General features: G+C 30.2%; 2 protein-coding genes across 3 annotated transcripts in view; both read right to left on the minus strand.

Moving 5' to 3' along the window:
* LOC107448769 (monocarboxylate transporter 7) overlaps positions 1–13,981 on the minus strand; it is a 16,432-nt gene extending 2,451 nt beyond the window's left edge. The window contains exons 1-5 of one of the 2 annotated variants that reach the window (XM_071186408.1): positions 13,593–13,981; positions 9,693–9,891; positions 7,403–7,546; positions 5,926–6,885; positions 1,997–2,079 (exon numbers count right to left, since the gene is read on the minus strand). In XM_071186408.1, coding sequence (XP_071042509.1) covers positions 1,997–2,079; positions 5,926–6,885; positions 7,403–7,546; positions 9,693–9,708 — 1,203 coding nt within the window. In that variant the 5' untranslated portion in view covers positions 9,709–9,891; positions 13,593–13,981. The remainder of the gene's footprint in view (positions 1–1,996; positions 2,080–5,925; positions 6,886–7,402; positions 7,547–9,692; positions 9,892–13,592) is intronic. The other variant, XM_016064094.4, reaches the window with a different exon arrangement.
* A 1,855-nt stretch (positions 13,982–15,836) lies between these two features.
* On the minus strand, positions 15,837–24,346 carry LOC139426685 (monocarboxylate transporter 12-B-like). Its single transcript, XM_071186409.1, has 5 exons — positions 23,791–24,346; positions 22,426–22,624; positions 20,923–21,066; positions 17,593–18,561; positions 15,837–16,070 (listed from the first exon to the last, which is right to left on the minus strand). The coding sequence occupies exons 2-5, from the start codon at positions 22,607–22,609 to the stop codon at positions 15,931–15,933; spliced, it is 1,437 nt and encodes a 478-aa protein (XP_071042510.1). The 5' UTR covers positions 22,610–22,624; positions 23,791–24,346; the 3' UTR covers positions 15,837–15,930.
* Between the last annotated feature and the right edge of the window lie 3,009 nt (positions 24,347–27,355).

A 27,355-nucleotide genomic window follows, 5' to 3' on the forward strand; every position in this document is an offset into this window, starting at 1 on the left:
TGCCCGGTATACCCTACACTATGTTTTTTTAAGATCAAGTGCCGCTGCCCTGTATACATTTGCCCGGTATTCCCTGCACTGATGTTTTTTTAAGGTCAAGTGCCACTGCCCGGTTTATACACGGAATTCTTTTCACGATCTCCCCCCCCCTCACGCTCATCCAACATGTACAGAATTGCTGGAACAGCGATCGATAATTGTCAACAGTACTGAGGTACGTACCTCTCTGCATAAAAAACGTTCTTTGAAGATAAAAAAAAATCAAATCTGACTGTCTTCTCTGTAAAGCCTAATAATCAATTCTTTCTTTTTTGATGACCCTATAGGGCAGTGTTTCCCAAACTTATGACTTTTGTGTACCCTTCCTAAATTTTTCGTAACGCTGCGTACCACTAATAAAAAAATGAATGTATTTTTTACTATAAAAAAATTGCACAAAAGTAAAAAATCACGACTGGCTGTTGATACCACTAATTATTAACTGTTAACTCTGCAAAACTAGCCAAAAGAAAAATACGCAATCGTAAATTTTCATGGCTAGCTTTGTTTTTAAATGAAATTTTCGTTTGTTGCAAGATATTTCGCATTAGAACGCGTACCCCCACCAAACTGTTTCCGTACCCCTGGGGGTACGCGTACCACACTTTGGGAAACACTGCTATAGGGTCATCATAATTATAATTAATTATAACTATAGTTAAGTTTTATTTTTGTTTCAGAAAATCCCGCCAAAATTTGACTTTTAATGTTAGCGCTAAAATAAGGCGATATTTTGCTAAGCTAAAGCTCTCACCACCAACGTTTTCCCTATATCGAGCTCATTTTCCCCTTTCTAAATTTTCTAAGTCCGTTTGCATTATGGAATCGTCCTGTCCCTAGTCGCTTGTTATTTTATCAGGTGCTAATAAACATGAATTGTGACGGCAGTCAAGCGAGCAACTGTTTAGTTTTTCTTTTTTGTAAATATGTAAAAAAAGTCAGTTTTAGTGTTCTATGAATTCTTTTTTTCGGATTTAAAAAGTTAAGTTTTAACGTTTGATTGTATTTCATTTATTCATTGAGCGTTATTAGGATTTTGCAGCTTCCGTTTTAGTAAATTTGATTAGATTTTACACCATTGGATCTTTACTACTGTAGGAATGTCATAAGTCTGTTCATCTTATTTTTAAAAGAGTTGCAACTGGTGACCCGAATATACTACTGATACTAATATAAAAAGTATTCACAAAAAACCTAGCATTTTCTAAAGTAAATGATGGAGGAAACCACATCATCTCTAACATCCGATGAAAAGAAAGAAGTATGTAAAGTTGGAGTTAAAATTCCCTCTTCTGGCCGGAAAAACCTGAGATTTGGTTTTATCAGGTAGAAGCGCAACTTTCTATCAGTGGAATTTCAGCAGAAGAAACTAAATTTAATTACCTGATCTCGCAGTTGGAGCCTAAATATGTAGAAACAATATGGGACATTATTATGGCCAAAAGTACCACTAAATACAGCAACGCAAAAGAGAAACTATTGAATATTTTCAAGGAAAGTGAAAACAAAAAGATCTAACGACTCGTATCTGGAATCGAGATTGGCGATATGAAATTATCATCAATTACTTCAAACGATGAAATCTCTAGCAACAGATGACATATCGGAAAAAGTATTGAAAATACTCTGGCTAGACAAGTTACCCGATGCAATTAAAAACATTTTAATTGTCAGTGAGGAAAGTCTTGAAAAACAAGCTGTAATGGCCGATAGAATCGCTGAAATTAATCCGAGACGGATATATACAGCATTAATCAAGCGTGTTCTACAGAAAATCTCATCGCCAAAATCTCTTCCCTTGAAGAACAGATAGCAAATTTGACAGTAAGAAAACCTCGCGATATGTATCGAAGTTACAATGGAATAAATTACAGAAGCAGAAGCCGTTCACGAGAGCGATATAACCCAACAGGTAAATATTGTTTTGATCATTTTCGGTTTGGTTTAAAATGCTTACCTGGTAAATGTCGCCAACCATGTTCTTATGATTCTGATGCGGAAAACAGGCAAAAGCAGTAGACTTAGCGGCAGATTCTGCTGCTGAGGAAATAAATGATTACCGTAAATTTCGATTGTTTGTTCGAGATAGGAATACAGGAATAAACTTCCTTATCGACAGTGGAGCCGATGTCAGTTTATTACCATTACCCGCCAATAAAAGTTACCATAGTGCAAGCGATTATAAACTATATGCAGCAAATGGATCCGAGATTACAATCTATGGAATCAAAATATTAACTGCTGACTTAGGACTTCGCCGCTCATTTAATTTCCCATTTATTATCGCCAAAATTAATAAAGGAATAATAGGTGCCGATTTTCTTAATAAGTTTAATTTATTAATTGACATTAAAGAAAAAAGATTGATTGATGGAGTAATCAATTTAATAGTTAAAGGGGAAATTTCTCCAATATGCATGACGGAAACAATTTCCACTATGTATAAAAATTCTAAGTTTTATGAATTATTCTCTTCATATCCAAATTTAACTAAGCCAAACTTATTAATTAGTGATGCTAAACATGAAATTCGATATTTTATCGCCACAACGGGAAAACCTGTGTTTTCTAAGGCGCGACGTTTAGATCCAAAAAAATTGAAAATAGCCAAAGAATTTCAATTCATGCTAGACAACAGGATTATTAGACCTTCAAAATCACCCTGGACAAGTCCTTTACATATGGTTAAAAAGAAGAATGGGTCTTACAAACCATGTGGAGATTATAGACTGCTAAACGACCAAACAATACCAGACCGATATCCAATACCAAGAATAGAAGATTTCCATCATATTTTAAAAGACACCAAAGTATTTTCTAAAATTGATTTATTTAAAGCTTATTATCAACTTCCTATAAATGAAGATGACAAACAAAAAACTGCAATAATTACTCCTTTCTCTCTGAATTCAATGTTATGAGTTTCGGACTCAGAAATGCACCTTCAACGTTTCAACGCTTCATAAATGAAGTTCTGTGTGGACTTGATTTCGTTTTTCCTTATCTAGACGATATATTAGTGGCATCTCCAAACGAAGAAGATCATCAATCTCATTTAAAACAACTTTTTATTAGATTAGACAAATATGGCCTCAGAATCAATATCTCCAAATCTGTCATTGATGTGGATAAATTGGAGTTTTTGGGTTATGAAATCAGTTCGGAAGGATCTAAGCCCCTTTTCCAAAAAGTAGAATAAATCCTTAATTACAAGTTGCCAGAAACTAAACGTGAACTGAGAACTTTTCTTGGTCTAATAAACTATTATGGACGATACAACAAAGACGCTGCTAAAACACAAACAATTGGGTATAATATGAAAAAAAAACAACTACTTCCACTTACTAGGAATAACATTTACCTTTTAGTTTAATTAATGAACTGAGTTTTAAATATGTTTACTAAATTCATAAACTTATGTAAAACAACAAAATAAATTATTTTCAAAGAAACTAGACTAATACAATTCCAACCTGGCGAGTAACGACTTATAACAAGACACTTCGTTTGATGCTTACTTGTTGCAAGAAATCAGGTTCGCAGAAAATGCTGTTTACTAGTTAAATTTAGTAGGAATAACACGATCTATAACGTAGGCTATAGTATACCCAATTCTCCACGGATATTTGAAAGGAGCTCATAAAAATGACAAAAAAAAATAATGTGGACTGAGCAAGCTATAAACATGTTTGAAAAATGCAAACAAGATTTATCCAATGTAGCCTTGCTAACATATCCGAAGTTTGAATTACCTCTATGCCTTCGCTCAGATGCTTCAAATTTCGCAATCGGATCAGTATTGGAACAATACGAAAATGGACCGATAGCTTCCTATTCAAAAAAATTAAATGATGCACAGAAAGGATATAGTACCTACGACAGGGAATTATTAGGGATATATCTTTCTGTAAAGCATTTCAAACATTTATTTGAAGGTCGAGAATTTACTATATTTACAGACATAAGCCACTGGTTTTTGCCTTCAAACAAAAAAATGAAAAAGCATCTCCAAGACAAAATGGACATCTTCAGTACATATCCCAGTTTTCGACTGACTTTCAACACATTATTGGCAAAAATAATATCATATATATAATTTGACCATATATTCCTAAAAATTGAAGAATGATTATTTTCAAACAGATGCATGGTTTATCTCATTCAGGAATCAGATCAACTATTAAACAGATAACGTCAAGATTTATTTGGCCTGGAATTCGAAAAGATGTTAGAATTTGGGCAAAATCCTGTATTGATTTCCAAAAAAACAAAATTTCAAAACATACTAAATCCCAGTTTGGAGAATATCAACTTCCCGATGAAAGATTTAATGAGATACATATTGGCATAATTGGGCCGTTACCCCCATCCAATGGAAACAGATACTGTTTCACTCGTATTGACCGTTTTACAAGCTGGATAGAAGTAGTTCCTATACCTGAAATCAAGGCTGAAACTGTCGCCAGATGTTTCTATGAAAACTGGATAATTAGATTTGGAGCGCCATACAGAGTAATTACCGATCGAGGATCACAGTTTGACTCTGAAACGTTTAAATCTCTTACAAACTTATGTGGAGTAAAAATCAACAGAACAACTGCATATCGTCCTCAGTGCAATGGCAAAATTGAGCGTCAACATCGTACATTGAAAACTACAATAAAGGCACACAAGTCTATTAAATGGTCTGAAACTCTTCCTACTGTCTTACTTGGTCTCAGAGCTGCTCTACGCGATGACACCAACTATTCAATATCGCAGATGGTTTATGGTAAATGCATTAAACTTTCTGGTGAATTTTTTGAAAACTCAAAAGTGGCAACATCCACAGAAAACTTTACATTAAAACCTTTAGAGTCAAAATGTTTCAAAAGGAACAAAGTATTTGTGCAGAAAGATTTAAATTCATGTTCACATGTTTTTATGCGGATTGATAGAATCAGGAAGCCATTAGAGTCTCCTAATCAAGGACTCTATAAAGTGATGGATAAGACTGAAAAGTATTTCGTAATTAGTTATAAAGGAAAAAAACGTAAGCATTTCAATAGACAGGCTTAAACCAGCGTTGAACTGAATTCTGAAAATGAGAATCCAGATTACGATGAAAACCTAAAAACTGCAAAACCTAACGAATGTTTAACATCGAATAAATTACAAGAAAATGCAGACAATCCCGTACAAAATCTTAAAATGTCTAGATTTGGCAGAAAAATAAAAAAAGCTTGTTCGCTTTTTAGAGCAAAACTGTATTAATTAGATACATATACATTTATTTTATATATTTTTTTATTGTATTGAAACTAGAATTTAGAATGGTATAATTTGTATATATGTCATATTAATATCTTGTACATATGTTTTTGCATTATGATGAGTTATTATGTAGTATAATTTTGAACTGTATATTATGTTATATTATCATTATATGACGAATTTGACATACTTGCCTTGCATCGTAACTTAGTTACTGGTGAGGGAGTATTGTAGGTATGTCATATGTCACATGTCTGTTCATCTTATTTTTAAAAGAGTTGCGAATGGCAACGAGAGAAAAAAACAGATAAAAAATAATAATAAAAATGGTTGTTCTGAAAAATGTCTTCTGATTATTTATCCTATATTCCTGTCGCGTACACTATATACATATACTTTATTAGCACTACTACTGCACTACAAGCACAAGTAAGCGAAAAATAATTAAAAACATTAAAAGATTATTATATTTATAATTATAATTTGTTTCACAAATTACAATTAATAAATTTTTTTTTAGAATTTGAAAGAACAGTGGTACGTAATGGAAGGAATAAGAATATCTGGAGTATCAGTAGTAATGTTTAAAAATGTTGAATGTTTCAATAGAGCACAATTTAAAATACATCTTACCAATCATGGGTGATATGGCAAAGCTTAATGGTGCGTACAAGATCGTTTTACAAACCATTGCCATGCTTCTTTTCTCTGGTTGCATGTATTCATGTATTAAGGTAATTTGTAAAATCAAGTTAGATCCAAAAAATAAAGGAAGCAAGAACTCCACAAACATCAGAAGTAAATAATTATTAATGTATAATAGACCAAGACAAGATAATCCAGTACACACACAGCATATTGAAGTAGTAGTAGGTGAAGGTAAAATTTGTTTGTCTATAACAAATCCAGATCCTATTCTTCCACATATATCTGCTAGAGCCAATATCATGACATAATAAACCTCAAGGTTGGCTCCAACATTTTTGTCGCGTACAAAATCAAGAATGATTGTAAACGTAACTGTTGTTATGTATATTGTGCCGGTAGACATAAGTAGTATGATAATGAAGGCTGGGTCTATGAAAATTTTAAAATTTTGAAGAGTAAAAGCTGATAATGGCTTAGCTTTTAGATTTTTATTTTCTACAGGGCGGTTAGATTTGTTTTCAGTCTCTTTATTGACGTCAAAATTCGCAGCTTCAGTGTCATTTGATGGAAATAACTTGTTATGTAAGTTTTGGCTTGCATTATTATCACCGGGACTTAGAAAAGACGGTGTTTTCTCAGTGTCTTTCATTTCAATACAACTAACTTTCATGTTAGCGTTTTGATTGTGAACTTTATTTAGTGAATTTTCTTTTGGTGATTTCAGTAACATAGAGAATGGTATAACATTTGCCACGATAGCAGATAAAATTAAGAATGATCCATTAAGTCCGTAGTACTCTATACATATTTCCATTATTAATGGCATCACTGCAGCTCCAAAACATCCTCCTGAATATGCAAAGCCATTAGCTTTACTTCGGTTTGTTGTGAAATGGGCATTAAGTAGTAGTGGCAAATACTGAATTCCAAGGCCAAGACAAATACCTAAAAGAAATAGATAAAATATTTATCTTTTTTACTGTATTAAATTTAAATTATATTGCAATAATATAAAATCTTAAAAGCATTATAAAATTTAACAAATTGTTCCAAATTCAAAATTTATTAATTTTAAAGGAACTAATGAATTAAGCTGATTTTCAACGGCCCTGAGTAATCGTCCAGTTTTTAAATTTTTTTTCAAGATCCAGATTACCGAAGAATTGATATTTTCATTCCAATTCTATTGAAAAGCACAACTGTAAGAAATAAGTCTAATGTTGATTAGTGCTTAACCAACATACAAGTTTGCGACAGTCTTTAAAGGTATTAAAATAAACAGTATTTTGACAATTTTGAACCATAGTATCGAGTTATCAAGTTTATGTAACATAATAATATGGTTCAACTTTGAGTCATATTATTTTTGCAGAAAATTTTTAAAAGTATGAGAAAGTAAGAAGATAAGCCTAATTCCGTTTCAGTGATCATCGCAATCTTCCTATCAGGAGAACTAACTTACCAAATATGAGACCCCATAAGATTGTTACTGTTAAAATGTCTTCTGCAAAGAAACAAGCACCAATGCTGATTACTGTTCCCACATTTGCGAAAACAATGATTGATTTCGTTTGGAAAAGTTGCTGTAAATATCCTTGAAGGGGACCTAAAAATAAAGTAGACAGTGAAAATATAATTTTTATTACCCAAAAAGTAATGCCTTTTTCTTTGTGGAACTTAAAATATTTAATTCAATCAGTATTTGATAAATAAATAAGCATACTAGAGCATGTTATAATATGATAATGAAATTACTAATACAATTACAATATCATCAAAACAAACGATTGTTATCTGATCCTGTTACATCTTGGTTTGGACTTGAAGTTATGGTCTACATTCATGGTAAGCTTAATAACAAGATCTACTGCATTAATTTGGATTGCAGTGTGCATTTCAAGTTGTGGAATTTTTACGGGTTGGACAAATGTTACTTTCACAACGGGTATGTTAGCTCATATCGAAAGGTTCACTATTGATTGGTATAATAACAATGGGATTAATCGAATGGACTGGCATGTCCTGAACCCAGACATATGAACCATATCGGGAAGCTTTGGGATGAGATGGATCACCGAATCAATCATCATTGATAAGGTTCATGTCCAAAATTGGTGAAATCACTTACATATCTTCTCCAAGTCGAGTGGAAGATAATATCACTAGCTGACACGCAGTGTTAAAAAAAGCGAATACCTTAAAAAATTTTGGATCTATTTGTCGGAATGCTACGTACTTGGGTCTTACTCTTAAGGGTTTGGAGGTCAAATATGATAATTTAGAAGTCCAAAAGATAACTTATAATAGAATAAAAAATCCAACCCCAAAATGCATTTTCTTTGAACTGTTTCGGGCTCTAGAACCTTAAAATTATGTGAACGGGGTTTCTACAATCTACAAAACATAGCTTTTATAGTTTGGACAGAAGAGCGGTCAAGAATTTGGATCTCTTGAGGAAAATTTTAATTTCTTAAAAAACATTTAATCGATTGACTCCTTTCAAATTTTAGATTTCGTCATTTAAAATTTCATGTACTATACTGGTGTAAAAATTTGTATACCATGTAATTCAAAATTTCTTCGACCAGTCGCAAATTAAATAATAAAAAATTAATTATGAAAAGTAACTACTTAGTAGAACCATTTTTTTATAAAAAAAAATGTATTATTGAATTAAATTTTCTGATTTGCTTCATTAGATCTGAATTTTTTTCGAAACACACAAAAAGTGAAATTAATAACAAGTTGCTCAAACTTTCGAGCGTTCTCCTGCCTAAAGTATTGTTATATTTTACAGACTGAAAATATGGTTACTTCCCAAATTTTATGATTTAGATAGTAGACAAAAATCATTCTATGTTGCAACAAATTTGCCCTTTTTGCCTACCCTTTAATTGCCTATCATGGAATTTGAACAAACTATTGTATACGAATAACTTATGCTTTTGTTTGCTATCACGTATGCCCAATATTTATAAGTATTAGTGTCTAGAGAAATGCTCCCAGAAAGTTAAATTTCTTAAAATCTTAGAATGACAATTGCTAGTTCAATGTTGTAATTTGAATAAACAATATAATTTCCTATGTTAATTTAAAATGTCTTATGCTTTAAATACGTACGAATTTTTCCGCTCATAAATTAATATTTTAATTTCTTTTCAAACAAATTGACAAGTCAGAATTCCCTATAAATAATCCAACATAATATATTTTTTTGAATATTCGTTTCTAATATTGATAAAAATGTGCAATGAATTCGAACATTTTTCTGGCTTTTAGATGAAACTATATGATTCTGTACATAAAAAAAGATGCCCGCTGCATATATCAAAACCAAAGAATTTTATTACGTGCCTTTTCTGTATAGAGAAAAGTAGGCAAGTTCCGTTCTCTCTGACATTTTGCTTGCTAATACATGTAAAGCCCTTGAATTTTGGAAAGGTAGCAAAGACTATTGTCACCTGAACTGTCGCCAAAGTCGACAAGATCGAAAAAATTGTCGGCAAGTTGGCGACGATCCTACCGTCAATGAAAAAGCATTTTCTTTGTCTATAAGTTAAAATCAGAAAAAACCGCCAAGCTAAAATCTAGGATTCAAGGAAAATGGTGAGAAGCTCTCAATTTTTTTTATAGATTCACAATTTTTCGTCTAAAATATCCAAAAAGCTTATGTTTTTAACAAAAAAATATTTTCCCTCCTGTAGCGTAGCAAGTAAATTTTTCAACTAGCTTGGCTTACTTTACGTACTTACCACAAAGATGTTTCATTACAAAAGGCAGAACATATGGAAGTGATGCTTGTTTTCGATTAATTTCAAATCAATGAATAGATTCCACGAAAAACAATGCAACCATTCTTACTGAAGCGCCATAGAGGAAATTTATCACAAAACAGGAAGTTAGAATTTCAATACTTGCGATAGTTTCCGGTTTCATGAAGATAGTTCAAATCTAATAATCAAAAGTAATAAGATCGAAAATGAAATGAAATAATTTTGTAATTTACATGCATCAATTAATATATACACGAAGAAGATTATATATATATATATATATATATATAAATATATATATACGTTACCGGCAAAATATGAAATTCGGCATTATATATATTACCTAAAAATAGCCGGGAAGTATGAAATGATTTATATTTTACACATTGCCTAAGCATTCTATATAATGCCGGATGCTATTTAGGCAGAGTATGAAATAAACGTCCTGATGAGGTTATTATGTAAATGATGTGCATGTTACTGTGAATGACCGAAATCGGTGGTTGTTGACAATCACATAGTCGCTTTGGTGAATGTCCGAAATATTTATTAAATTGATATTAATTCATTCGTGGATATAATTAAATTTATTCGATATTTTAATACTTACTGACTATAGATTAGAAGAAACATCAGTGTTTGGAGTATCAGGAAAATATATACCGGGCAATGATACTTGATTAAAAAAATATCAGTGTAGGCGTAGGGTATACTGGGCAAATGTATACCAGGCAGTGGCACTGAACCTTAGAAAAACATTAGTGTAGGATATACCGGGCAAATGTACACCGGGCAATGGCATTTGATCTTAAAAAACATCAGTGTAGGGTATACCTAACTAACATCCGGCATTATACATAATGCCTAGGCAAAGTATGAAATACTTTTCATATTTCGTCAGACATTATATATAATGCCGGCGTTTCATACTTTGCCAGCAACATATATAATGAAAAGTGCAAAGAGGTAAGAATATTTATTGTTAAAAAGCAGGCTGAGAAAAATGTATTGTGAAAACTACTAGATTATGGTAACATTTACCTTGTTTCTGGCTCTACTGCGGGTGTTGATAATGATTTTGGTAAAATTAACAACAAAAAAAAAATGTTTTATAATATGAGTTAAATTTTGAAAAATATAGTAAAATTTGGTCACTTTATCTAAGGAATTTTAGAAGTCAAACCTTCAAAAGTTTTATCAAGTCTATTATTCTTATATTTTAACATATATTTAGCTAATGATGAGCGTAGAATTTCACCATGTGTTTATTGTAAGCGATTTTTTGATCAGGCAAAAAATCATGTATTTTTTCAGTCAATCAGTAGCCAATTTAAAGAAAAATCTTCAGTAACGTGATTTTTATGCAGAAAAACTACATTTTTTACTGCCAGTTCTTATTACCTGGGCCACGTATTTGTCTTTTAAGGCCTGGTTTCTTAGCCTGTCGTCCTAAACGTCGGCGTCAGCTGGAAATCAGCGCTAACCTCTGATTGGTTTATTTGTGAGTTTGATAGTATACGTCATCGAACGCTTATCTTGAACTTCAATTGCCGTCCAACTCAACTGCAGTTGGATTACAGCGTGACGTTAACCACAGAAGCAATGGCGGACAACATCCTGTTGCACATTGAAATCAGCCAAGATTTTGATTTTGACATTAAACATAGCTTCTTCATTAAACATAGCACTCTTCATTTAGCTCAGCTATAATGTGTTTTTTCTTGGACAAAGTCATTATTTGTTCTCTAAAACACTGGTCGACAATAACAAAATCAATACAAATTCAAAATAAATATTTGTTTACGTTATTAACGCATGCGCAATGAGAGATAATGTCTGCGTTGGACCGACTGCTCACGCTGAGCTAACAAAAAAGTATTTTTTTGGCGTCAGATCTACGTCAACTTTCCGCTGACGCCCAGATAAGGCGTTAGTTCTAAGAAACCAGGCCTTGAGCTAACAAACCAGTATTTTGTTGGCGTCAGCGTGACGTTGACGTCCCGCTGACGCCCAGATAAGGCGCTTGTCCTAAGAAACCAGACCTTTACATAGATCAAAAAGAAGCTGAATTTTGTATGTTTTGATTAATATACTAAACACCATTATATTTATTAAAGCTGAAAACAACGTGAATAAGGTGCAAATAAGATACAGTAATAAACATATTATAGTTTCGGTTCTATAAATAAAAACCTTCCTAAGTGTCTAAACACCAAATGACAGTAGAGATGTGAAGTGCTAAACAAGTACGAAGTGGTTTAATAAACGAGAAGAGATGTGAAACAGGTGTGAGGGGATCATGAGAGAGAGAGGGTATAAAAATAAATTAGAATATATTTATACATTTGAAAACATTGGAAAAAGGTGGGATACTAGAAATATCATTAACTAAATTGTTAGGACTTACTGTTTAGTATTAATTTCATGTTTTTTTAATTTTTGACCTGTAGTGTCAAGCGAAAACTTTTGACAATATCCCTGTCACGCTGAAACACGACGCATAAGGTAAAAACAAAGAAAACTCCTCAAAATATTAAGAGCAGGAAAGTGATTAAGAATTTTTTTTAGATAGTTTAATTTTCTAAACCGAACAATTTTAATTCAGAATTCATTCAGCTGTAAGTAAATACTTAAAATTTATTTCGACATAATATTTAATTATAAAATTTTTAGACATTACATTACTCTTTATAAATTTTATTAACTCGAAAATTATATGTCATTGTAAAGGTATTAAAACCTATATGACAGTCGGCCAAACCACCCTCAAAAACGAAGGTTTAATCCAGCTCTTGCCTGCTTGAAAAATTATTTATAAAGAGTGTAGTTTCTTGATTAAGTAAAAGATAATATTGTAAACAGATTATAACACTCTAAGCTTTTAAATAATATCTATTTGAATTTTTATTATGTTACAAAAAAACATTGTTTGTAAAAAAAGGTCAAATTTTTCAAACTACCCCTTTATCATATAAGTAGTCGAAGAGTTGAAAGGAAACAAAATGAGTAAAAAATATATTTTCATCAAGTTTTTTACTCAGTCTTAAGACTATCGTATTATTGTTTTAATCAAGATTTAAATATTTTTGTTTTAATCTTTATTAGATTATAATTATCAAAAAGTAACTAATTACTTACTACAACCTTACTACGTTTAAAACAACAAGTTGTGAACATTCTAAATAATGTAATAAACATCTATATTTTTCAGACCACATTTTATTGCAATACATATTCTAAGTTAACAGCTCATTTTAGTTAAACTGTTGTTCAAAATGTTATATACAGTTATACAAAAAAGTATCCATTAATTGTAATTCTAAGAGAAAATTACATAGAAATTTTAAACGAAAGAAACAATAATTTTTTTAAAAAAAAATTTTTTAAAAAAATATATAATATTTTTATTAGAACAACCACACTGTAAAAAATTCTGGAACAAATTGTGGCATGAAGTAATGACTCTTTGTGGGCATCATCCATAAAATCCATTATTGACGTAAAATATTGTACCTTAATTATTAATAATATTTATTTAATTACGATGATTCAGCGATTTCAATTACTGTAAAAACTACGGTATATCAGATTTTTTGTTCCTGTATAGGTAAAAATTGATTTTACGGTAAAATTTACCGGCATTCTAAGTGCCGGTACTTTTTACCGTAATTTGATCCAAAGTTTTTAAGAAGTATTTTAATGAGATATTAAAAAAAAAGAACTCAAAAATAACTACAATCAAAGGCCATAAAAAATATTAAATTGTAATTTAATGCAGCAGTTAAATAAATGATAAAAGTATTTAATGAGATAAATATTAATAAAAGAATTGTATAGTTTTTTTAAATCAAGAAATTAATATAATGTGGAAATTCTTACCGTTTTTTTTCTTCAAATCCTGAGGATATAGATTGTTATAGAAGTTTTTCATTGGGATAATAGGTAACAAATGAAATATCCGCTGGTTTAAAATACCGAGTAATCTTTACAAACTAATCGAGATCAATGTTTAAGAAAAATTTGTCTAGTTTGCGTTTGCTTTCAAGATCGTGTCTTGTGTGAAGGTCAAAGTGGAGAATTTGTAAACAATATTTTCAATTTATTCGCCTTGTCAAATAAAGATGCAAAAATATGATAATCTTATGCACTTGAGATCAGGTTTTTGGAAGATATATGATGCTGACTTAAATAGAAAGAGAACTTTATTTGAATGAAATTAAATATTGCTATCATTAAAAAGAGACTAAATTTCAGTGTCTTGGGATATTCATCCACTTTTAGATGCACTTGATAATTTTTTTAAAAAATTTTTTCCGCACATGCGCTGTATAAAGCAACTACTTCAATTACTCTTATCTGGAGCAGTTTTTATTATTATTTTTTTAATTTTAAAGCAATAATTTCGATATCAGTTTAAAATTGATTCAAACGCTTTGTTTAATTTTTTCTTAAATATTTAAGCTATAGCAAAAGTGGCGCTAGACCTAGTATATATTTCGGACATTTACCAAAGGTCTACTCATACTAGGTTAATGGAGGTTAAATTTAACATTTCTCCTATTATAGAGAATAAATTTAATATTTTTCTTATTAATGGAGATTGAATTTAACATTTTTCCTATTAAGGGAGCTTGGATTTAACATTTCTTTTCCTTATGGAGATTAAATTTAATATGCCCTCTATGTTGCGTTTATAAGCTAAATAATGTTACAAAATTAATATTCCTCTAATTAATGGTGATTAAACTCCCACTAATAGAGATTAGATTCCCAAATAGAAAAAAATGAATTTTAATGTTTCCCCAGTTAAAGAGAAACATCTTTGAGACATTTTCGTTTGATTTCGTTTTTCTTTCAAAAACATTAGTTAAAACTTTTATTAAAGGCGGAAATGAAATGTTTATTGTAGAAATTTTTTATATTGGTAACTTCGATAGAAAATTCAGTATATATTATACTCATACGCTAATAGAAAGAATAAAACTTCATCTTTAAATGGCATTATCACATAATAGCACTTATAGCGCTTTCCGATCTTGCAACAAGTTCAACGTTCTTTTTGCTTCAAATCATACAGTATAAATATTTCTGAAGTAATTTCCGTTATACCGGTTTTCATATTTATGAAATTTTATAAATTTTAATTAATTAAATAATAAATAATGACCTTGGAAATTACATTTCACGCCAATAATACAATATTGACGCCTTGATCACTCTCTTTGTTTTAATTAATGCCATAAAAATTATTTATTTCAGTGTAAAAAATTCCGGATCAAATTACGATAGAAAGTACCGGTACTTTCGGTGCATCACCCGTAAAACCCATATTACCGTAAAATCCATTTTTTACCGTTAATTATTGTATTGTAATTTTTGCAATAATACTTATTTAATTAGAGTAATCCAGTAATTTCACGGAAATTACTACTGTAAAATTTATTGTATATGAGACTTTTTTTAATCCGGTCCATTGTTCCGGTAAAAATGCCGGTACTTTTTACTGGAATTTTTTACAGTGTAACAGAGCCCATAATTCGTGATTTTCTTCACTAAATAGTGCCTCAACCACGGTATCAAAAGTATTGAAATTGAGTTTGGCATATTAGGACGCGTCACAAGAAAAATAGGACGTATATGAAGTGCAACACTTTGGGATAAGAGAAAGAGTGGGACTTAAGAATATTGAGAAAAAGTGTGACATAACGGGACAAGTCACAAAATAGATAAGAGGTTTAAAGTACAAAACTTTGGGACAAGGAGAAAGTGGGAAGTATATGTTCATGTAATATAACAGGACATGTCACAAGAAAGATAGATGATATAGTGAAAAATTCAACACTTTGGGATAAGAGTAAGAGTCAAAAGTATTGAAAAAAAGTTTGACATATTAGGCCGTGTCACAAGAAAGATAGATGGTCAAGTGAAGTGCAACACTTTAGGACAAGAGGAAAAGTGGAAGTCAAGAATATTGAAAAAAGTTTGACATCATTTATGGACATTGAGTAATCAAAAGTCTCTTTATAGCTTTCTTTGAAGAACAGCTAAAAATTTCTATACGAAGAAGAAATTTAAAAATAGGATAAAAAAATTAAGACATGATAAAAAAATTTACTAGCATGATATATTTATTCAATAAATTTATGTTATTTTAACAAATAATGAAATTTGCGTTGCACAAAATGTTTACACTTGATTCAACACATTTTACATGAATTTACGATACAATGTCTGATGCTGTTCGTCTTCTTTTTGCCAAATAAGGTATTGAAAGTGAAATAAATCCACAGAAAAAAGAAAAACCCATTAGAGAAAAAACGACACCATCATAAGACCCATTGTCTCCTCTAAAATAACCTAAAAACAAATTTTTTATTACAGAATTATTCATTACAACATTACTTGAAAATTTAAAAAAAAAGGTTTTTTTTTTATCATAGCATTATTCTTAAAATAATATCTTTGGTAGGTTGAGACAAAAAAAAATCTATTTTTTCCGCCATAAACTGAAGAAAATGGCCATTGGTGATTATTTGTAAATCTGGAAAAATTTGGCAAGTACTGGTTAATAACTGTAAAGTTTGCTGCTATCAGAAAATTATATTTTTATTTTCCTCCTAAATGTCATGTTTTATTATGAAATTTTATGGAGTAAAATGTTATGAATTAGTTTTACTGTGTTCTGACAGGATTTATTTATGCATTAAGGATATAATCATGCATCACTCATATCACTGGAATTTTTTGGGGCGTGGAAGGGCTGGAGAACTATAACCTAAACAATTTTTACTTTAGTACCTTTACTGCTACCTAAAGCAAATTTTATCAGCTATCAAAAGTTCGATGCTTAAATCTTGTTTTTTACCCTGTCCACTTTAATGTTTTTTTTCACCCATTCTTAAGGATTAGGTTATATTTAAACATCCAAAGAATAATGCCAATGTTTTTCAAAAGTAATCTAATCGAATTAAAACCCAGATAGCAGTTCAGAAGATTGATTTTAATATAAGCAACAACCTTTATCACAAAGCCCAACAAAATTTATGAATGATTTGTAAATAAACCATGCAATTTTGAAACACTGTTAAGCTTAACTATGGTAGTTCGCATTAAGCTTGCATAAACTACCCTTTTATATTGTCTTCACTAAACAAGGCTAGAATTACTTTCTGAAATCGAGAATAAATCATCATTCGTAAATCAAGAGTAGAAATCGTTCTCAAACCAATGATAAATTCAGTTTCTTAAGATTTATATTATATTTTAAGACTATCGCTGAAACATGGTTTATTTGTGCAGGTTAACTTTCTTTAATTCTTTGAAAATGAAGGTTGGCCTGAACATTAAGTTTTCAACAAAAACACAATGTAAAACATAAGAGAGCTTGGACAAATCTAGAATGAAAAGAAGGCCAAAATAAAGTTTACAGTAAGAGCTAAAAAATGAGATTTCTTTGTAAAGATCTCGCATGCCTTTATTTAATTTTTAAGGAAACAAGCTATATATACTCAGAAATATTTCTACTTAGTATTACTTAGTAATAACAATATTTCTACTCAGAAAATTTATTTTCATTCAAATATTTCTGCTCAGCTTATAAAGGATTAATTAGTCAACTTTTCTATACTAGTTAAATGAAAATGAAATTACAACGTTTACCGTTGCATGATGTCTGGGAAATAACTTAAAATTTCTTGGAATCCAGTTAAATAAATTTTTACCTGTGATTTTAAACTGTAACGGATATTTTAAAGTACAATATAGACAAGTACGTCGAAATATTATTGCATCGCTGCGAAAAAGTCACTTTTATTAGGATTCCAAGACTTTTTTAACAAAGAGAAACAATTTTAGAGCTTAGAAATTCTATATATCTTACCGATTATTGGAGATATAGTCAAACTCAAAGGTGAATACAGCACAAATCTGGAGACCATTGCCATAACTCTTCTCTCTGGCTGTATGAATTCATGGATCAAAGCGATTTGCAAAATCAATGTAAATCCATAAAATACAGGTAAAAGGAATTCGATAAACATCAGGAGTAGGTAATTATAAGCAAACACTAAACCAAGTAAAGTCAACCCAGAGCACATAAAACTAATTGACGTCATCAAAAATGTTGGTAAATAGTTTTTGTCAATAGCAAATCCAGAAGCTGTTCTCCCAAATATGTCCGCGATCGCCATTATCATGACATAATAAATTTCCAAATTTACACCAATGCCTTTATCTCGAACAAAATCCAGAATTATCGTCCACATAGTTGTTGTTATAAGTGTGGTCCCGGCAGTTATAATTAACATTACTATAAATGTTGGATCGATAAAAAGTTTAAAATTTTTGAGTGAAAAAGTCAAAGGTGGCTCTTTCTTCATATTTTCTCTTAATGTATGATTTTTTGTTTTTGTTGAAGCACACGTTTTGACGTCAAATTTATCATCGGGTTCAAATAATGTTTCTGTTGCCGTGTCGTTAGCATGAGCAGAACTGTTATTGCCATTGTTTTTATCGCAAGGATGTATCGAAGGAAACATTGCTTTCTTATCATCTTTCATTCCAATACGCTTCTCTTCGTCTTTCCCCTTCAAAATTACAGATTTCGAATTTTCTTTTCTGGATTTCAAAAGAAATGTAAATGGAATTAAATGCCCCATTATACCAGCTAAAACTAAGAAAGATCCATTCAGGCCATAGTATTCTATGCATGCATCCATTATTGGTGGCAGCATTATTCCTCCGAAACAAGCTCCTGCATATGCAAAGCCGTTTGCTTTGCTTCGGTTTACTGTGAAATGGTCATTAAGTAATGATGGCAGAAACTGCGTTCCAAGAGCGAAACATACACCTAAAAAAATATATAAAAAATGTTAACTGAGGTATGTAAATGGTGATAAAAATAAATCTTATACGCAGGACAATTGCCAAGGACTGACAACAAATGGTTCCATAGCGCATAAAAAATTAAGCGTGGTTAAAGGACAAGTGAAATAAAAGAATACCAGACAGTTAGGCCATTAAAAAAAGATAATTTATTGTGCTCTGAGGAAAATTTTGAACAGCCTATGTAAGGGATTATTTAATATTTCTTATAATTATTAAGCAAATTATTCTGTTATGTTCTACTTATTCTTTGCTGTTCTACTCCTATGCAATAACTAATGTTTGTGGCTTGTGATAACACTTAGCATAAATCATTACATAGTTTGCCTAAATCCTGCCTCATGTGCAGTCCCAAGTCAAAATTTGAGATGGTTTGTCATTGATGAACTAACATAATCTTGATGGTGACCATCAATTATTCCATCATGGATCATTATATTTTTTTTTGATGATAACCAATATAAGTAACCATCACCCCAATGTGGGCATTCGGACTGATTTATGATGATCCGACATAAGAAACATTTAAATTGTTTTGATGGTATATTCCTGAGAACCACCAATAATTCCCATTAAACCATCATGGAAATGTATAATTGGAACCATCATGAATAGTTGGTTCATGAGGATCAAACTTCTCTTGATGGTTAACCATCAAAGTATTGAAGTAGCATTTTACATAATAGAATGATGGAAGCATATCAAAAACGCAAAACGGAAAATGTTGGATAATGGTGACGTTGGACCATCATCAATTATCCTGAAACTAACATAAACCATCAAAATTTTTCTATGGGACCATCAAGAAGTTTGATTTAGGGACCTAAATAGTATGATATTATTTAGGAGCAACGTATCTACTGAAGAGGTCGTTTTTCAAAGCCTCTTACTACTACAGCCATACTGTCGAAAAGTGACTGAGATCGATTTCTGAAGAAATTTTCACTAAGACCGAATTTTTCATCTCGTGAGGGGTTATAATAAGACTGCACTAATTGATAACTTTGTTTAAGAGGATTTAACTTTTCTAGTGGTCATATCTTTAAGCAAGTTGACCTTTCCATCTCAAACTATACGTGAATCAATACGGAAAGAAACGAAACTTTTTCAGTAAATTCATCGAGATTCATTGATCGTACTATGAAACTTAATTTCAACGTTCTCAGAAGAGAAAATGTAAAGAAAAACATCTAAATTGATGGCTTGGTTAGTTAAGTAATGATCTAGTAATTATTAGTTAGTAATGTGATTTGATAGACCCGATCTGTCCCATCACGTTCTTCGTTTAAATCCACCATCATACGATTTCTGAAGCCCTAAGAAGAAGAAAATTGGTTATAGAACAATCTCAAAAAGTTAAACTAAGAAGCACTTCAAAGTCAATCTTGAACTTAGTAGCGCCATGCAACATCATGTTCCGATAACATTTTATAAGCTTTTAATATTGTTACTATACTTGTAATATTTAATGATTGATTTCTTATTATACCTGGATATTTCACGGTCTACTAATTCATTTAATCGTAAATACTAAACATTTTTGAAGTTGGTACGATTAAGGGAGCAAGTTGTACGAATTAAGCAACCGGTACCTAAATCACATCACTTGCTGACTATGGGAAAACAATTTTTAGTACTTACTGCTAAAATGTTATTATCAAAAAATAAATAAATTTTGATTATCTGTATTTCATGATTAATATATTTAAAATTTGATTGTCAGTGATTTGTGACTGATTAATATTAAAACGTTAAAAGTAATAAGATTGAGGCAACTTTCCTCTTTATGTTTGATAGACACGAAACTGTATTAAACTGACTTTAAGGCATGACTTGGATCCTTTCTGCCTTTTCGTAATTTGAATATCTTTTTTCTACATTGCTTACATCATAGTTTGAAGTCTTTAAATTTATCGGATCAATTAATGTCTTTTTAGAACAATGGGATGCTAAACAAATTTTTCCATAAAAAACACTGGGTAAGTTTATAAAGTTAATAATTTTTTTTAATATATTGGATATTTGTTTGTGTTTTTCAAATTAGAATTTTGTGCAGTTGTTTTTGGCAGCAAAATTAGGTGTTATTAAATCATAAATTGTTAATTGTGTGGTAGTACTATTTTGTGTTTAAGAAGTAATATTTCTTCATATATTCAACCTTTTTACCTAAAATAGACTTATGTTTATTGAGTTAAAACACTTATATTTTAAAAATGGGTTAATTATTTTATTGCTCAATTTGTTTATTTTATTATTCTACGTTATTTACGTAATAATGCTTATTATCACTTTTTTCTAAATTTGATATAATAATAATATAACTTACCAAATATAATACCCCATAGAATTGTAACCGTTAAAATGTTATCAGCAAAGAAACAAGCTGCAATGCTGATTGTGGCCAGCACATTTCCAAAAATAACCAGAGTTTTAATTTCGAAAATTTGTTGGAGATAGCCAAGAACGGGACCTGGAAAAATGTTCATTTTTTAAATTTTTTTAAAATTTATTTTAAAAGAAGTTTATTTATTTAAAAAAAATTGTTTATTTATTTAAAATAAATATATAGTATTTTACACATTAAATATTCTGATGTAATCATGGATTCCCTTGACATTATGTGTGATACTCTATATCAAGTCCAAACAAAATATCACAAGATTGTTAATTTTGTCCCCCAGGTATATAAAAATATTATTTATTTATTTATTTTTTTAAAAGCTAAAATTCCCCCAAAATCATTCTTTTGGTCTGTTTAAAACTTTTCTTAAACTCATTTCGTTTATTTAAAATGCTTACACCTACAATTCAGTATATAAAAAAAACTACATATATTTGAAGGCGCAAAATAAAATTTTTTGAATCCGTTAAATTATTTAACTCACCAAGGTATATTGTTTGAAAGTTTGTCCCAAGGTTTTCATTTCAGTCTCCTGATCTACGAAATTATTGTAAGAAAAAAATAGACTATTCTTGTAGGACAAAAATGGAGAGTTTTCAGTCCTGCGTCTGCAACAGAGTTTATTCCAACCATTCTGTTGGATTGATTGAGATCTGATTCCTCTGAAATTCTTATTATAACTTTGAAGTTCTAAATAGAGGTGTTGTAATAGCTTCTGCTGTCAATCTCCTCTACTATAGTTTTATTATACATAAAAACATTTTTTAAAAATTAATACATATTATCACGAGTAATTATGTGATAATTCTAAAGAGAATAAATTTCTTAAGCTTTCTTCTAAGAGAAGAACTTTTTTTCCTTATATAAAAAATTATCATATTCTGGCATGCAAAAATGTCACCCTCTTGGCATTTTCTGGACTAAATGATTGGCTTGACAACCGGCAAGTGAGTTACTTTTATTTATCTCTTGTTAAGTACCTTATAAAGAGTAAATTTGCTTTAGATTTTTAAAGAATTTTTAGTTTTTAAGTAATTGTGTTTCGAAAATGTCAAGTTCTTGGAGAATCACTCATATGATATAAACATAGATTTATTAAACTGCTGTAAACTATATTGTTAATTTTTAAGAGGAATTAGTTATGAAGTGAGTTTTATAAATGAGTTTAATAGCAAGCGTAGCGAGCATGGTTTGCAAAACAAACGATATAACATTGCATATCAATCTTCGAGAGTTGGTGAACGTTAGTGAGCAGGGGGTGGAGCCAACTAGTTTTATTTTCTAATTTTTTTTCAAATTTTGCTTTCTAACTTTTCTATTCCAATTTTCTACATATTAGATTCAATGCAATGAACTTCAAAAATATACCGAAAAAAAAGTTATAAATTGTTTTGGAAAGTTTGTTTACCACAAAATTTGTATACTTACCACAAAGACTCCTTACCATGTAAACCAAAATGTAAGGGAGAGACGCATGTTTTCGACTAATTTCATATCGGTAAATGGATTCTACAAAAAATACTGATCCCAATCTGCCTGCGCCGCCATATAGAAAATTTATTACAAAGCAGGCTGTTACGATTTTAATACTTGCAATAGTTCCTGATTTCATGAGGATAATTTAAATCTAAAAGGATAACAATAAAAAAACATAAGTTATGAAATATTTTAAAATAATTGTGAGCTTGTGTAAGTTTTGAGACAAATGCACGAGATTTATTTTCACTTTATTTTTTGCAAAATTTTAGAGGAATCAATAAATAGTCCACTTAACTGAAATTTAATATTTCTAAAAACAAAATCAGTTTAGTCTTTAGTTAGGGGGTTGTAACTTCTTGTTCGATTTGTTTATCGACTTTATTACTAAGCAAATTATGTTCTCTCCACTAAAGTTTCATTAAAAAAAACAATAGCAAGTTATTAGTGAGATTTCGAAGTTTTACGAATCATTCTACTCTATGTAAATATAAATTGCGCACGTTCTCCCGAGGTACACTTACCAGTAACAGAGAAGTGCGCTATTAAATAAGAAGTCCTTTTATTAGAAGTGCGCTATCGTAATGTTGTTAAAGACAACAATAAATTAATTCAAATTATGTAACAAGGAAATTATGTAAGATTAAAAGCATTATTGATTATGAGAAAGTACTGTTAAGGAATTACTGTTAAAGTAATAAACTGCTACTATAAATTAGTTAAAATTTGAAACCAGGAAAATTATAAAAATCAAAGCAATGTGTACAACAATATTAAACAGGAAGAAGCATGTAGAATACCGTAAATGATTTTAAAATACAACAGTAAATTAATTAAAAGTATGTAACCAAGGAAATTACACAACATATAAAACAATATTAACTAGAATTAAGTCTAAAGAATGCTGTTAATGTTATTAAATGTAACAATAAATTAATTAAAATCACGTCACCAAGGAAACTATTCAATATCAAAATAATATGCAAAAAAATTTAGAATTAGAGAGATGTCCATAAAATACTGTAAATGTTATTATGAAACAGTAAATGAATTAAAAGTATGTAACCAAGGAAAGTATACAGTATCGAAAACAATACACAAATAATTAACTTAAAAGAAGTTTATGAAATATTGTTAATGGAATTAAAGTAAGTAATCGAAGAAATTATACAATATGAAAAACATCAACAAAAAACTTTATTAATTAAGAAGAAGGCTATAGAATACTGTTAATGTTATTAAAAGGCAACAGTAAAGTAATTATGTAATAATTTAAAAACTAAAATACGAGAAACTTATCAAAATAATAAAACCTACCGGTTTTTCAACTATCCAAAATAAGTATCTTTATTGTTGTCTTTTCATATTTGGAGAAAATGGTTTAAGAAGCACGTGGAAAACGTTTTAAGTTAATCACACAATGATCAAAAAATATGAAAAAATGAATAAATAAAAACAAATTAAAAGGATGCCTTTTGACCTTAAGAACGAAGATGTGCTTTTATTACGCAGATAATGGGAAAACATACTTATACAACATATTTGTGGTATGTTATGAGTAATGGAGCATGATATTCGTTTTCGAGCAATAAAGAACCCTTTTTCCTTAGTTAAAATGTGATTGATCGAGAAAAAATTAAAGGTGAAAATGAAATGTCATTTACTGCATATTAGAGATTGCAAGAAATTGTTGATCTTTTTGTCGATATCCTCAAAATTAAAATTCGTTTCACATATATGGGAAGATCTCTAAAACCTTTAACTTTAGATAATAAAAAAAATAATAGGCACACTATTTTTACACCTCCAGAATTGTTTGAAAATGTATAAAATATTAGAAAATAATCGTGAACCTCGAAAATTTTGATGCCCTTATAAGTATAAACAAAAAATTAAAATTTTTGAACTAATTTTTCTAGGTTCATAAACAATTCGTTAAAAATCATAAAAACGACAAAAGTATAGTTTATTTAATAAACATATAAACTTATTGAACCTATTTTTCTTTTATTGAGCAATTTTTTCTTTTTAATAATTTCATCCATATTTACCCTTTATTTATCAAAAACGGTATCAAAATCTATCCAATTATTTGCTTGACTAATCATTGTTAAATCGGAACTAAAATAATTAAAAAAAATTTTTAAAAATTTTGTCAGATGATTCCAAAAAGGAATTTTGATAGAAAGGGATTTTGTAAATTCATGCAGGTTTGCTTAACAAGGCAAAATAAATTTAATGTTTTCATTACAATGTATGCTATGATTTATCTCGATAATGTTTCACCATAATTTGATCACATTTTTTGTCATGTCTTGCTCAAGGCTGTAATTTTGTATCAACATTAATATATCCTGCACACGATTTGTGGTGTAGAAGTTTTGTACATGATGAAGGCATAAAGAAATGGAGAGAACTCATTAGAATCCTATCTTGCACATGGTTTTTGGTACTGAAATCTCTCACACATGATGGTATAGAGAGGATTCATAGGAACCCATCTTGATCACGGTTTGTGGCACGGAAGTTTCTAACTGATGAAGGTATTGAGTATTCCCGCCTATGTACTTTGGCTTTTTCAGCCTCGGTAAGTTTAGGCCTTGACATGGTTTTTTTTTTTTTTTTTTTTTTATTTTTTTTTTAGCTTCAACTTTAACTTTTGGGACCGTTTCAATCAGTTCAAACCCTCTTTATTTGAGATATTCACCTGAATTAGTATTGAAAACGATCCAGTTTGAACTGTAGGTTAGAATTTCTGATTCTTAATTAAAACAAAAAACTCTCTCTCTGTGCCCATATCTCAAAAATAAACTTACCAACTTACTGCATAACAAAATTAAAAGTGATAAAAGAATTATAAAAAACGAAATAGTGCTTGGAGTCCCTCCACGCGGAAGAAGTTAAACTTCGCAACCTACGACGTTAATAGTAGAAGAATCAGCAGTCGTAGAAGGATCACTAGTTCTATTCAACGACTCTTTTTCCTGCTCCACTCGCTTCCGTGCTCTGTAATCACGGTAATATTGTGCATTTTCCCCTCGTGGACCTCTTGAACCAGTGGAAGTGCTTGTGGTTGCCTCATCGTCTCTCCATGGAAAATGTATTAGCATTAATAATGTATGTGAATGCGTCATAATGTAATTTCAGAAGAGAAACAATCAATTGATATTCACAAGAGACGTACCTTGACATAACCCTAAATCCGTCGCATTGTCGGTGTGATTGTTTTCACTCATTTTTTACAATTGTTATCCACTAAATTTGAAAATAAAAAATACTACCCTATTATTAATTATATGTGTATCAAAACAAACTAAAAAAATATTTATGGAAAAACAATACTTTTATTATTTTTATGCTAGTGAGAACCAAAACAATATGGAAATGAATGAGGGGAAACTGGATCTTACCACGTGATTTCCCGGCCAATAAAAATGTATCGTTAAACGTTTAACGCAGCCTTGTTGGAAGTCGCATAAGAAGTATAACTTCAAAAATTATCAAACAGCAGCTGTCGCCATAGCAACGCATGTGCACTGTTTACTATTATTCTTGATTATTGTAGTTGAAAAGCAAAGACGCCATGAAATCCAAACGAAGACCTATTTTGCCAATGGGTAATAATTTAGAAGTTTTGTAGAAAATACACTGCATGGTTATTTTTTTAACTATTCTCTTCGAGAATCTGTTAGTTGATTAAAGTTGAATGCATAAAACTAATTTTTAATAAAGCTTACACGTAGACTGTATTAGCTAAAATAAATCTGATTGATAATAAATATAAAAAGTAATATTTTTTTTAGAATTTTTTAAAAATCTTAAAACTTTTCTCTTGTTGTAAGTGCGAAAGTAGACAGGCATATGAATGTTTGCTATTTGGCTCTCTGAAGCACCTGTTGCTCAGATGTTTTTGCGCATTGATCTAAAGTAGAATATTGACACTGTTCCAAGATACAACAACCATCTTTGATTCTGTCAGGCAAATAATTAAAAAAAATTAAAAATTAAAACAAAAAATTATATTTCTTTCTTTAAAAAATAGTATTTTTTTAGAGAGCGGAATTTTACTATTTGTCTGCTTCAGTTTTAATTTCAAATGTAAGTAGTATAGTATTTTATTTACCAATGATGTTGGTTAAAAATAGCGCAAGAAAATCAAAAACAGTTTATTAGAACATTCTTGGGAAGCTTGAGACACTTTCACATCAGAAAATAGCTGTTTGTAACGGGTACCAACTACATTCACTGGTTGCAGAATTTCTCCCCTAGATGGCGCAAATAACTTCATTGGTCTGAGGTTCATGCGATCCAAGATATAATACTATCATCTATTGATTTTATAAGGGTTCTTTAACATAACACAAGGATATATGCTATTTAAATAGGTATAATTAATTTAGAGTGAGCAAAAATCAAACATTATACCCTAAACTATTGGGGACACGCTTTTATAGATTACGGCTGCACTTTCTCTATATTTTGAGGTCAGTGTTATTTATATTTGACAGCTCATGAAAGACTTAGCCCTGACTTAATCATATTCTATGTCGGTACCAATTTAGTATTTGAATAAATAATATTATTAAGTCAGAAGGTAGGGTAAACCAACCAGTGAAGGAACATTTCATATACTATATTGATTAAAAGTAAGAATTTGAAAGTTTTTCTTTAGATTGATTAGTAACAATAGCTTACTGCCAAACAATAGGAAGTCATCTAGCAATGTTTTGGATTACCTGGTCAAATAGACTTCTCTGGAAAAATTTTTGAATTTGTTATTATCTCTGCAACACCTTGTTTCTTTGAAAAAATTATAAGGTGAGTGTTTGTATTTATATGTTTGAAGTGGAATTAATTGCATGTAATAGTTTTATTTTTCTCA

Source organism: Parasteatoda tepidariorum, chromosome 10 (assembly GCF_043381705.1).
Source record: "Parasteatoda tepidariorum isolate YZ-2023 chromosome 10, CAS_Ptep_4.0, whole genome shotgun sequence".
Taxonomy (NCBI): domain Eukaryota; kingdom Metazoa; phylum Arthropoda; class Arachnida; order Araneae; family Theridiidae; genus Parasteatoda; species Parasteatoda tepidariorum.